This window comes from Mandrillus leucophaeus, unplaced genomic scaffold, assembly GCF_000951045.1.
Source record: "Mandrillus leucophaeus isolate KB7577 unplaced genomic scaffold, Mleu.le_1.0 Scaffold8, whole genome shotgun sequence".
Classification (NCBI taxonomy): domain Eukaryota; kingdom Metazoa; phylum Chordata; class Mammalia; order Primates; family Cercopithecidae; genus Mandrillus; species Mandrillus leucophaeus.
Genome location: NW_012108696.1, coordinates 2,689,551 through 2,703,192, shown reverse-complemented (window position 1 = coordinate 2,703,192; position 13,642 = coordinate 2,689,551). Strand labels below are relative to the sequence as shown.

General features: G+C 53.1%; 1 protein-coding gene across 1 annotated transcript in view; it reads right to left on the bottom strand.

The window, feature by feature from the left end:
• Nucleotides 1-1,744: 1,744 nt before the first annotated feature.
• UHRF1 (ubiquitin-like with PHD and ring finger domains 1) overlaps nt 1,745-13,642 on the bottom strand; it is a 79,418-nt gene continuing 67,520 nt past the window's right edge. Inside the window, exons 11-16 of the mRNA XM_011967373.1 lie at nt 13,268-13,430; nt 13,045-13,182; nt 9,287-9,425; nt 8,953-9,125; nt 6,994-7,098; nt 1,745-3,271 (exon numbers count right to left, since the gene is read on the bottom strand). Of these exons, the coding sequence (XP_011822763.1) occupies nt 3,125-3,271; nt 6,994-7,098; nt 8,953-9,125; nt 9,287-9,425; nt 13,045-13,182; nt 13,268-13,430 (865 nt within the window). The 3' untranslated portion in view covers nt 1,745-3,124. The remainder of the gene's footprint in view (nt 3,272-6,993; nt 7,099-8,952; nt 9,126-9,286; nt 9,426-13,044; nt 13,183-13,267; nt 13,431-13,642) is intronic.

The following is a 13,642-nucleotide window of genomic DNA, read 5'->3' as shown; positions in this document are numbered from 1 at the left end:
AGTCTCGCTCTGTCGCCCAGGCTGGAGTGCAGTGGCGCGATCTCAGCTCACTGCAAGCTCTGCCTCCCAGGTTCACGCCATTCTCCTGCCTCGGCCTCCTGAGTAGCTGGGACTACAGGTGCCCGTCACCACACCCAGCTAATTTTTTGTATTTTTGGTAGAGACGGGATTTCATCGTGTGAACCAGGATGATCTCGATCTCCTGACCTCGTGATCCGCCCGTCTCGACCTCCCAAAGTGCTGGGATTATAGGCGTGAGCCACCGCGCCCGGCCAAAAGAAAGTTTTTAAAGTGAACCAGGAAAGAAATATGATGCGCAACATTACAGTCGGTGGCCAAACAGTTCCACAAATACTTCTCTGGGCTTTGCTCATTTTTTAAACATGACATTGTTCTTTAAAGTGAGAGAAAAATCAAAGAGAAGGCAGCAATCTCAACAATGAACCCACTTTAGTGTCTTCTAGGAAGGGCCCACTGGGGACATTTATGGAGTTTCCTTCAAGTACTGGGAATCTTTCCTATTTTCATGTTCACACTTATTTCTGGTATAATCCACATACCATACAATTCACCCATTTAAAGTGTACAATTCTGTGGATTTCAGTATATCCACAGACATGTGCAACCATCAATTTGAGAACATGTTTACCACTCATAAAGAAACCCCAGACTGCACATGGTGACTCATGTCTGTAATCCCAGCACTTTGGGAGGCTGAGATGGGAGGATCGCCTAATCACGGGAGTTGGAGACCAGCCTGGGCAACATAATGAGACCCCCATCTCTACAAAAAAAAAAAAAATTAAATTTGCCAATCATGGTGCTGCATGCCTGTGGCACCAGCTACTCGGGAGGCTGAGATGGGAGGATCACTTGAGCCCAGGAGTTGGAGGCTGCGATGAGCTGTGATCACACCACTGGACTCCAGCCTGGACAACAAGGCAAGACTGTCTCAAAAACAAAATAAATCTGCCCATATGGTTACTTAACCATCAATAAAAGGCACCAGTAATAGGTTGGTGTGAATTAATTAATGTGCAAGATGCAGCCCCTTTACCATCTGAGATTTTTTTTTTTTTTTTTTTTTAAAGTTTTTAAAGACAGCATCTCATTCTGTTGCCCAGGCTGGAGTACAGTGGTGCAATCACAGTTCACTGCAGCCTCTAGCTCTGGGACTCAAGCAATCAGCCTCCTGCCTCAACCTCCTGAGTAGCGGGGACTACAGAAACACCACCACACCTGGCTAATATTTTTATTTATTTGTAGAGTTGGGGTCTACAGGCTGGTCTCAAACTCCTGCACACTCAAGTGATCCGACAGAAGGGACCAGCAAGCTTTGCTGGCCAGGCAGTGAGTATTTTTCAGCTTTGTGGTCTAGTTGGTTTCTGCTGCACCTACTCAGTTCTGCTGATAGTAGCGCAAACGCCACTATATACATAAAGAAATGGGTGTGGTGGTGTCAATAAAACTTTATTTACAAAGACAGGCAGTGTCCCTGACTTGGGCCCCATTGGCTGTGGTTTGCTGACCCCTGCACTCAAGGCTGCTAAGTTAACAGCCCAGCACCTCCTAGGCTGTTAGAACCTCAGCCCATCACCATCATCTCCTGGGTCTCAGTTTTCTCAACTGTAAAGTGGGGTTGAAGCCACCTGCCTCACGTTTCTCCTGGGATTTTTGTAAAATAATGCACAAAAGTGCACAGAAAGCTCCAAAGGCAGTTTGCAAATAGGAAGACACAATCAAGTCTATCTGTGAAAAACATTTATTCTGAGAATCTAAAATCTGGACAAAGAATATTGGACTTTAGAAAAAGCCTACACAAAATTGTCTCATTCTTCCCTAATACATTAATAATCTAACAATAAGGAGGTGAAAAAAAAAATCCTTTAAAAATAACATAGTTCCAGTTTGTCTGCAGGTATGTGATTTAAAATATCCCTGTTCTATTGAGGTATAGGCTGCAAACTTTGGTAAAATTAGAAAAATTAACAAAACCTTTCAAAAAAAAATACAAAAACAAAAACAACAACCAAACTCTAACGTTATATCTTTCTTGGTACATATACAGTAACTACAAAAAAAATTCATTTAGAAAATGTGTTCATAGAAAAAAAACAAAACAAAAACAAAAACAAAAAAAATCCTCTTGTAAGTTCTCACTTGTCGAGTTAAAAAATTGAATTTCAATGATCTGTAAGGCTCAAACTGTTTCCAAGCACCCATCCGGTGTCAGGAAGAACTGGACGACCGTAGTTTCTAGAATCTGGTTGGCATTTTCAATAATTCAGTGCTAACAACAAAGACGATGTCGTCTTTAGAAAGAAGGAACGAACCAAAGGCACTTGGGCGTGACTTCGTGTGCTGGCATCCGTCCATGGCCGCCTTCATCGGACAGCGTCAGCACACATCTGGCCCACGTGGAGCAGAGTCCCCTTGAGGCCATTTCTGCATGGCCCCAACTCCCTGCTCTTGCGGGCAGAGGACTTTTCACGCAGATCTCAGACGCTAAGCAGTCTGGCGGGGGATGGCTTTGAGACAAAGGTTTCAACTGGGCCCGAGATGTTTCCTCTTTTCCTTGCGACAACTTCAACAGACAGCTGAGCCACGCCACGCCACGGGATGCCACGGGCCACCACGGGCCACCACGGGGAACCATCTCGCTGGACTTTAGATGACAAAATGCTGTCAGGAAGATGCTTGCTCTGACCTTGGGGGCCAGAACCCGAGAGAAGGACTGATCCCTTCGCCTTCTTCAAGAGTTGGTGGCAGCAACTTCTGAGAACTTGATACCAGAAACATCAACAGCCTCCACGCCACGTAGTTTCTGATTCCATCTTTTAAAAATCTTACACTGTTTTGTCGAGAAATTGTAGGCTTTTACGTTTTCAAAAAACTAAACACAATACTGAGAAGTCCAACTTTTAGCCAGAATACATAAATTCCTGAAAATGTATAGATTTGAAAAATAAAAAAAAATAAAAAAAAAAAAAGGAAGACAAACCTTTTTAGGGAACAGAGGAAACACTACCTGTTTAAGTTAAGCCCGCTAAGAACAAAATCAGGGCCGATGAACGAACCCTCGGACACATTTTCAGCAAAACGCCTGTGGAGAAGTGCTTGGAGATCACCGGCCATTGCCGTAGCCGGGGAAGAGCTGGTTGAGGACGGTCTGCAGAGGCTGGTTCACCTGCATGGTGTAGCTCCGGCCCAGGTCGTAGCGGCAGGCGGGGCAGCTGAACACCTGTGCCCGGAACGATCTGTCCAGGCAATCCTGTAAGACACACGGGGGCGTGAGAAGCGCCATCCACGCCATCAGGTTTGCTCCTGGCCACGTCTCCCAGCGCTGCAAGGGCAGTGGCAGTCTCACCAGGTCCAGAGGACTCCTCCTGACCTTCAGTCTCACTTTCCACCTGCCGCCCATCACCAGCCTGGCCTCCTTGGGGGCCCTCTAAGATTCCAAGCTCACCCAGCCTCCAGGCTTTTGTCCCTGCAGGTCATGCCACTTAACAGCTCGGCCCCCTGGCTCTCATCACTCACAGCTCAGCTCAAGTCACCTCCCCTATGGGGCCTTCCCTGACACCTCCCTAGAGTATCAGAGGCTGTCCCATCACGTTGCCCCATCTGCCTTCACGATGTCACCTCTCCTTCCACCTGTGGAGCCATCTTATTTATTAATGTGCTTATCTTATCTACAACAGGGCAGATGCTCCCTGAGCTTTGAGGCTGTATTCTCTCTCAACACCAAGCACAGGGTATACAGTAGATGCTTAATAAACACACACATCAGGCCGAGCATCGTGGCTCATGCCTGTAATCCCAGCACTCTGGAAGGCCGAGGGGGGCAGATCACTTGAGGTCAGGAGTTCAAGACCAGCCTGGCCAACATGGTGAAACCCCAGCTCTACTAAAAATACAAAATTTAGCCAGGCACATGACTGTAATTCCAGCTACTTGGGAGGCTGAGGCAAGAGAATGACTTGAACCCGGGAGGCGGAGCTTGCAGTGAGCTGAGATCACGCCATTGCACTCCAGCCTGGGTGACAGGGCAAGACTTCATCTCAAAGAAAAAACAAAAACAAAAAAATTAGCCGGGCGCGGCTATTCCGGAGGCTGAGGTGGGAGGATCACCTGAGCCCAGGGAGGCTGAGGCTGCAGTGAGCTGTGATCACGCCACTGCACTCCAGCCTGGGCGACAGAGCAAGACCTTGTCTCGAAAAAAATAAAAAATAAACATACACGTCAATGAGAAGAAAGGGGAAAAGGAGGAAGGAACCAAGTCCGGCAGATTCAGACTCCTAAATTCAAGCTCAACCAAGTCGTGCCTGGGGAAGAAAGCCAGGAGGAGACAGAGCTGAGAGGCCCGGAGCCTCCACTTCCCAAGCAGACAAACAGGGAAGATGCCACCGGGCTGGATGCATGCCAGGGAGGAGTGAGACACCGCACACAGGTGCGCAGATGCCTACACAGGGGACACATGTCTGCAGCATGTCGTCACACAGCTGGGCAAGGGCAGTGGCAACACAAGGGTAGAGGCCCAGTGACCACAGCACAGTCACCTGCTCCAGGCAGCCTGTGGCTTTTTTTTTTTTTTTTAAGATGGAGTCTCACTCTGATGCCCAGGCTGGAGTACAATGGCACGATCTCGGCTCACCGCAACCTCCACCTCCCAGGTTCAAGTGATTCTCCCACCTCAGCCTCCCGAGTAGTGCCTATCACCAAGAGTGGCTAATTTTGTTTTATTTTTAGTAGAGATGGGGTTTCACCATGTTGGTCAGGCTGGTCTCGAACTCCTGACCTCGGAGATCGAGACCATCCTGGCTAACACAGTGAAACCCCGTCTCTACTAAAAAAATACAAAAAAACTAGCCGGGCGTGGTGGCAGGTGCCTGTAGTCCCAGCTACTCGGGAGGCTGAGGCAGAAGAATGGCGTGAACCCGGGAGGCGGAGCTTGCAGTGAGCTAAGATCGTGCCACTGCACTCCAGCCTGGGCAACAGAGCCAGACTCCGTCTCAAAAAAAAAAAACAAAAAAACAAAAAAAACTCCTGACCTCAAGTGACCCTCCCACCTCAGCCTCCCCAAGTGCTGGGATTACAGGCATGAGCCACCGCGGCCAGCCTCAAGTTTTTCATTTAAAAAAATCAAGGTGGAAGGTCACAGCCTGTTTCCCAGAACCCCTCCAATGCTGAGCTTCCCGAGTTGAAACAGAGCAGCGAGGACAGACTGTGGGGACACAGTGACACTGGTTAGCCCCTTCCTTTACATCCTCAGCGCTTCTGCGCCTTCACACCAATGCACAGGAAAGGTGGTTTCCCAGTGTCCCCACAGTCCTTCCTACTGTCACGGGGCTCCCAGGCCTCCCTCTTCCAAGAGCCCCCCACAGCCAGCCCTCTGCCTGTGCCCACCTCCTGAGCACTTCCTTCCTGCCAGGGGCTAAGCCAGGACCTTCACGACAACCTGGCGGCCAGGACAGCATTACCAGGTCCCTTCTCACTGTGGCCAGCTGAGGCTGGGAGGGATTAGTGCCTGCACGCCTGAGAGGTGAGAGATGGCTCAGACCCGGACCACCAGCCCCAAAGACACCACAACTTCTCACCGCTTCTGCCACCTCACTCAGGGCACGCAGGGCGGCCCACACGGCTGAAAGGACTTAGTCCACAGGGCGAGGCAGGTGGGGCCAAGGAGGCAGAGATGCCATGGGCGTGACTGGGAACTCCCTGTCTCCTGACCTTCCCTGATCTGCCTCCTGGCAGGAAAGCAAACACAGGGTCCGAGACCCGGGGCTGTGGCCCATGGCTGAGAGGACTGCGGGACTGCAGTTGGCAGGGAAACCGCCGGCAACTCAGAGGCCTGGGGAGATCTGCGGGGTGGCAGGGTCAGTCCCTTCCACACCTGTCCAATGGACTGCCGGCTCTGGCCAGAGGTCACAGCAGAGAAGTCATCACCCAGACCCACACTGCCCACCGGGGCAGTTCTGCCCCCAGGGGGCACTGGGAGGTGTCTGGGGACATCTGTGGTTGTCTCGATTAGGCAGGGAGCTCCTGGCATGGCGTGGGTGGGGGCCAGGGATGCTGCTCAGCACCCTGCAGCGCTCAGGACGACTCCACCCCAGAGAATGATCTGACCCCAAGGCCCACAGCACAGAGGGGAAGAGACCCTGTCCTGGCCCCAAACCTATCTCTTTGAAAACCATCAGCGGGGGCCGGGCGCAGTGGCTCACGCCTGTAATCCCAGCACTTTGGGAGGCTGAGGCGGGTGGATCACGAGGTCAGGAGATCGAGACCATCCTGGCTAACACGGTGAAACCCCATCCCTACTACAAATACAAAAAATTAGCCTGGCGTGGTGGCGGGCGCCTGTAGTCCCAGCTACTCGGGAGGCTGAGGCAGGAGAATGGTGTGAACCCGGGAGGCGGAGCTTGCAGTGAGCAGAGACCGCAACACTGCACTCCAGCCTGGGCAACAGAGCGAAAAAAAAAAAAAACAAACACAACAACAACAACAAAAAAACCATCAGCTGGGATCATGTTTCCCTCCTAGGATCAACCACCTGTCCTGAGTCTAAAGCCCATGCCAGGCCACCGCCCCAGTGCCCAGAGCCACCACAGGCCCCAGCTGCTGGTTTCTCACCCAGGCTTTTTCACGGGCTGTCCCAGGTACCAGGGATGCTGTGTGGTAACACCATCTCCTCCAGGAAGCCTTCTTTCCTGCCCCCCAGGGGATGTGCACCTCCCTCTCCAGACCTTGGGCCAAGACGGTGGCCCATCCTCTCCCACCCTGGCCCCCTGGCCATACAAGACTGGAGGGAGAATGTTCCAGGCCTCCGTCATAATACAGGCCTCCCAGAAAGCAGTCAACAAGGCCCCGAGAAAAGCTGCAGAGTGACCGGAGCAAAGCCAGTGAGCCTCCGTCTGTAGTGGGCAGGCATGTGGGAATGGGAGGTCAGGTCATCCTTCTGGAACCTTCCACCTGGCTCCTGTGGCTGTCTCCGCTCACCTTGCACACGTTGTGCTGGCACACGGTCGTGATGGGCCGGAACACCAGCTCCTGACAGCAGATACACTGGAACGCCTCCTCCACTTTACTCAGGAACAACTGGAACTAGAGGAAAGCGGGCGTGAGGCCGGCAAAGACCCCAGGACCAGGGCTCCCAGAGGTCGGCGGCTTCCTGCTGAGCATGTACCTGGGTCCTCTAATTCTGTCCCCAGCCTTCACTCCAGGAGGCGGGGGCCATGATCGTCCCCGTTCTGAGAAAAACAGACGCCCAAAAGGCATGAGCCTCACCCGAAGTCCCCAACACCCCAAGTGGCGAGGTGGGGAGGATGGGGCGGAGCCGGTACATGGGGTGCTGGCCTCGATGATGCTGGGCAGGACCCAGATGCGACCAGCTGGCACCACCAAACACGCCCTGCACTGAGTCAAGACAGGGCTTTAGGAGAGGTTCCTGGCCGGGCGCAGCAACTCACGCCTGTCATCCCAGAACTTTGGAAGGCCAAGACAAGAGGATCGCTTGAGCCAGGTGTTCAAGACTAACCCGGCAACACAGTGAGACCCCGTCTCTACAAAAAATTTTAAAAATAGACCAGGCATGCTGGCTCGTGCCTGTAATCCCAGTACTTTGGGAGGCTGAGGTGAGCAGATCACCTAAGGTCAGGAGTTCAAGACCAGCCTGACCAACATGGTGAAATCCTGTCTCTACTAAAAATACAGGATTAGTCAGGCGTGGTGGTGAGCACCTGTAATCTCAGGTACTCGGGAGGCTGAGGCAGGAGACTCACTTGAACCTGGGAGGTGGAGAGTGCAGTGATCCAAGATCACGCCATTGTACACTCCACCCTGGGCAACGAGAGCAAAACTCCGTCTCAAAAATAATAATAAAAATAAATAAAATACATTGTAAAAATAGGTGTGGCCTGGGAGTTGGGACTTCAAGGCTACAGTGACCTGTGTCTGTGCCACTGCACTCCAGCCTGGATGACAGCGCAAGACGCTGTCTTCCTCCCCCCCCACAAAAAAAAAGGTACTCCTGAGGCATGGTCTACACTGGCACAATGCATACTGAGTACACGGGCCACCAGAAGCCCAGCTGCAGATGACTCGAAAGACACCTCCCTCCTGCTTGGAGCTAAGTGCGGGGACCAAAGAGACACAAGTGAAGGGCGGGGGCAAGGTGGTGTCCCAGCATGGCGGGGGGGGCTGGGGACAAAGCCCTGGGAAGAATGTGGCCTGAAGGAAACGGGAGTAGAGGGACCCCTGAGATGGCCTCGGCCACAGCTGAATCCTGAGACCTGCAACTACGTCACCCTCCACAGCAGAGGAGAAATGGCAGGCGGGACTGAGTGAAGCACCTGGAGCTGGGAGAGCATCCTGGGTGAGACAGGGGGCCTGATGTCACCTCGAGGTCCTCCCGAGAGAGGAGCGGGAAGGTGAGACTCAGAGCCTGGAAGAGGATGCGCTGTGGCTGTGAAGGGGGAGGAAGGGGCCACGAGCGGAGGGATGCGGCGCCTCTGGCCTTGGGAAAGGCAGGAATCTGGTTCTTCCCTGGAGCCCCCAGGAGGGCCCAGCCCTGCCCGTGCCCCGACCTTAGCCCAGCAAGGCCTCTGTCAGGCTCCCAGCCCCAGAGCTGTGAGATGCGAGTCGCTTTGCACTCCGAGGCCTGGGGTCACTTTGCAACAGCCCCGGGAGACGGAGACAGAAGGTAGGATGGCAGGGGGTGCCAGGACCGCAGAGCGGGTGCAAGTGACGGTTTCACAGGGGCAGGGTTTTAGTTTGGGGAGAGGAGAAAGTTCTGGAGGTGGCGATGGTGGTGACAGTTGCACAACCACATCAATGTGCTCAGTGCCACTGAACTGTACTGAGCTGTACACTTGAAAATGGTGAAAATGGTAAATAAGCTTCATACATTTTACCGCAATCAACACAAATCAGGGCGACGAGTGGGCTGCGCGTGCCTACCGGGCTGCCGCTCGCCGGCCGGTCCTTCAGTGACGCCAGGACCTCATTCCACAGCTTGGCATTGCTCTTGTCCTCTCTGATGAGGCTGCTCTGCTGGGCCGTGAGGCTGTAAGGCTCCACCTTGCTTTTCTTGGCTGTCCGGCGCGGGGACACGGCCCTGCTCGGGCCACCTCCTGGAAGAGGGTGGGGCGCGTGAGGGAGGGGCGCGTGGCCCAAGCTGCTGGAGACACACCCACCTGCTCCCACGTCCATACGACCCCGACCCCACACCCATGAGACACCCACCTGCTCCCACACACACAAGACGCCCACCGCACACCCACGAGATGCTCACCTGTCGACTTCCGCTTCCACTTGCCCTTGCCCGTCCTGGGGGACGTGAAGCCCCCCTCCTGCTGCTCCTCCTCCTCCCTCTTGCTGTTCTCCTTCTCTCGCTCTCGGTTGGCCAGGGCTTCCAGGTAGCCTTCTGGATACTTCAGGAGAAGGAGGGACGGGTGTGAGTCAGGCTTGGGGCCCACTGCGACCCGCCTGCTCTTCTGGCCCCCTTGCCAGGTCTGGGTTTCCAAACGCACCTGACCTGATTCCCCTGAAGAGCACAGGGTGGTCCTCCCTTATCTAGTTTTGCTGTTTCAGTGACCCAAAGTCAACTGAAAATGTTACATGGAATATTCTAGAAACAATTCCTAAGTTGTAAACTGCACACTGTTCTGAGGCGCATGATGAAATACTGCATCGTCCCGCAGGGATGTGAACCTTCCCTTTGTCCAGCGTCTCGATTCTCCTGCCTCTGCTTCCGGAGTAGCTGGGGTTACAGGTGCCTGCCACCACACCCAGTTCATTTTTGTATTTTTAGTAGAGATGGGGTTTCACCATGTTGGCCAGGCTGGTCTTGAACTCCTGACCTCAGGTGATCCACCTGCCTCAGTCATCCAAAGTGCTGGGATTACAGGCTAAATATAAAATGTTAATATTAAACATTATAATTTTTATTACATAAGCTCAGCACTCTGGGAAGCCAAGGCAGGGGGATCGCTTGAGCCCAGGAGTTTGAGACCAGCCTGGGCAACATAGCAAGATTCCCTCTTCAAAAAAATTTTAAAAAATAGCCCAGTGTGGTGGCGTGCATCTGTAGTCCCAGCTACTTAGGAGGCTGAGGCAGGAGAATCGCTTGAGCCCAGGAGTTTGAGGCTGCAGTGAGCTATGATCGCACCACGACACTCCAGCATGGACGATAGAGCGAGACCTGGTCTCAAAAATAAAAATAATGGCCCGAAAGTGCAAGAGTAGGGATGCTGGCAATTTGGATATGCTAAAGAGAAGCCAAAGATGTGAAAGACAGGTTGCGAATCTTATACTGTACCTAATTTATAGATTAAACTTAATCACCAGTCTACACGTATAGAAAAAAACATTATAAGGCCGGGCGCGGTGGCTCAAGCCTGTAATCCCAGCACTTTGGGAGGCCGAGACAGGCGGATCACGAGGTCAGGAGATCGAGACCATCCTGGCTGACACGGTGAAACCCCGTCTCTACTAAAAAATACGAAAACTTAGCCGGGCGAGGTGGCGGGCGCCTGTAGTCCCAGCTACTCGGGAGGCTGAGGCAGGAGAATGGCGTAAACCCGGGAGGTGGAGCTTGCAGTGAGCTGAGATCCGGCCACTGCACTCCAGCCTGGGCGACAGAGCGAGACTCCGTCTCAAAAAAAAAAAAAAAGAAAAAGAAAAAAAGAAAAAAACATTATATATCTACGGTTTGGTACTCTCTCTGGTTTCAGGCATGTGCTGAGGACTTTGGAAGTGTCCCCTGGTAACGGGGGTGGGGGACGCCTGTGGACTCAGCTCTTCCTTCTCTGTGGAGCCTCGACCAATGGCTAATCCTGCCTAATCGCAAAGCTTCACTACGAACAAGAGGAGACTAAGAGGAGATAATCGGCCAAGCTCCACCTGGCAGGGTTGGGGTAAGCGCATTTAATGTGAGTGAACGCTGGTGACGTGTTCAGCATCACATCCCACCAATAAGATCTCGTCTTTATGATTGACATGAAGGCAGGCAATCTTTTGCTTCTAGGGCCCCTAGGGTAAATGTTTTCAAGCCTTATGGGTCTGGACCGCAAGCGCTGAGCGCAGGCTACTTCAGTGAGTGAGCGTGACTGTTTCCTCAGAAACTTCGCTTATGAACACCTGACCCCAGGGCCTTAGTTGGCCAAATTCTGATGATTCTGAGGACTCGTGCCCTCCCTGTCCTCATAGGGCATCATCGCTCTATTTCGAAGAAACCTACAGTCACGTCTGACTCTCCAGTGTCTCGGGAAATCTTCAAGCTCCTTTCACATCTTTATGTTGCAATGGATATGAGAGTCAGAAAAAAATATATATATATCCTGGCCAGGGTCAGCAGCTCACACCTGTAATCCCAGCACTTTGGGAGGCAGAAGCAAGTGGATCACCTGAGGTCCGGAGTTCGACACTAGCCTGGCCAACATGGCAGAACCCCATCTCTACTAGAAATACAAAAATTAGCTGGGCATGGTGGTGTGCACCTGTGATCCCAGCTATGCGGGAGGCTGAGGCAGGAGAATCGCTTGAGCCTGAGAGGTGGAGGTTGCAGTGAGCCATGATCACGCCTGCACTCCAGCCTGGGTGACAGAGCAAGACTCTATCTCAAAAAAAAAAAAAAAACAGAAAAGAAAAGGCTGGGAGTGGTGGCTCATGCCTGTAATCCCAGCACTTTGGGAGGCACTGGCAGGTGGATCACCTGAGGTCAGGAGTTCAAGACCAGCCTGATCAGCAAGATGAAACTCCGTCTCTACTAAAACTACAAAAGTTAGCCGGGCGTGGTGGTGGGCACCTGTAATCCCAGCTACTCGGGAGGCTGAGGCAGGAGAATCGCCTGAACCTGGGAGGTGGAGGCTGCGGTGAGCTGAGATCTCACCACTGCACTCCAGCCTGGGCGACAGAGCGAGACTCCATCTCAAAAAAACAACCAAACAAACAAAATCCTCCTCCCAACAGAAGCTGAGGTTGTCTCTCCCATTACTATTTTTCTCTCTCGTTCCTCAGTTTCTGAAATTCCCCACTGCACAAATCCGTTCAAAAGACCACCTCAGCGACCCCTCGGGTAGACGATGTCGGGCTCTCGACAGCAATTAAGATTCCTTAAATAGTCCCACAGTTCATCTGCTGTAAAGCAGCTCCCTGCAATGGACAGAAAACACCTTGTGTTGCCAAAATGCTGCGCCGCTCTGTGAACAAGCTCTCGGCAGCTCCCACAGCCGCGGGGAGGTGAGAGATGGCTCGGGGATATTCATCCTCCCCATTTTTCCATCCGGACCTCTCTGGATTCCACCAGTTTGGTTGGTTTGTTTCTGTTTTTTTTTTTTTTTAAATGAGCCAAGAGAAGTGAAAACAGAGGACATCAGATGCCTGACTGGTCTGCAGCGATCTCTTTACCGACACAACCCAGACAAGCCAGTCTGGTTTTCAACTCCGAGACGCGGCAGGCGGAGACGCAAATGTCATCTGCGCATCCCCATCACCCCCTGGCTGGAGGATTTATATAGGGCAGCTAGGGGGGCGCCATCAGCTGGGGCCCTGGAAATCGTTCTGGATCAGAGAGAAACCAGGAAAGCATGGGCCCGAGACGGGAGGCCTCCCAGAGTGCTCAGCACGGTCCAGACCGTGAGCACCACAAGCCCAGGCCAGGCCCATTCTGTGACCCGCAATGACTATTAAAGATGACAGCCTCCGAGCGGTTCACGTGGTGCCCAGGCTGCCCGGGTGGGAAGTGCCAGAGCCATCACGGAGTCTGGCGGTGCTGTTTTTGAGACGGATTCTCACTCTGTCACCCAGGCTACAGTGCAGTGGCGCCATCTCGGATCACTGCAACCTCCACCTTCCGGGTTCAAGCAATTCTCCTGCCTCGGCCACCTCAGTAGCTGGGATTACAGGCACCCACGACCACGGCCAGCTAATTTTTGTATTTTTAGTAGAGATCAGGTTTCGCCATGTTGGCCAGACTGGTCTTGAACTCTTGACCTTAAGGGATCCATCCGCCTTGGACTCCCAAAGTGCCATCCCCCATCCCAGACGCACCTGCATGGTCAGCCCCAGCTTCTTGGTCCGGTCCTTCCCCTCCTTCGTCCAAGGGCCAGGCTCATCATCGTCCCTCCGCAGGAGGTAACGCCACACGAGAAACCCGGACTTCCCCTTCTCGGGCCAGTATTTCACCACCTGCGGGGAGCGGGCATCAGCGTCAGCTCCATCAGAGGCAGCCCCGGTGGGGACAGAGCCCCCGGCCTCCCCAAGGGGCACTCACCTTGTAGATGCCATCGTAGCGGTTGCCCTCGGCGGGGGCGTACTTGCTGTTCTTGCCACCCTTGACATTGCGCACCACCCTGACCGGCTTCCCTGACCGCCAGTCCTTGGCCTCGGCCCCTTCTTGGTCATTGATGGGAGCAAAGCAGTTGAGAGCCAGTGCCCTGTGGAGACAGTCAGGACCCCACGCATTATAGGTGAGGATGTGCCCCCCAAAAAGGAAACACAGGAGCCGGGAGTGGTGGCTCAGGCCTGTAATCCCAGCACTTTGGGAGGCAGAAGCAGGCAGATCCCAAGGTCAGGAGTTCGAGATCAGCCTGACCTACATGATGAAACCCCGTCTCCACTAAAAATACAAAAGTTAGCCAGGCGTGGT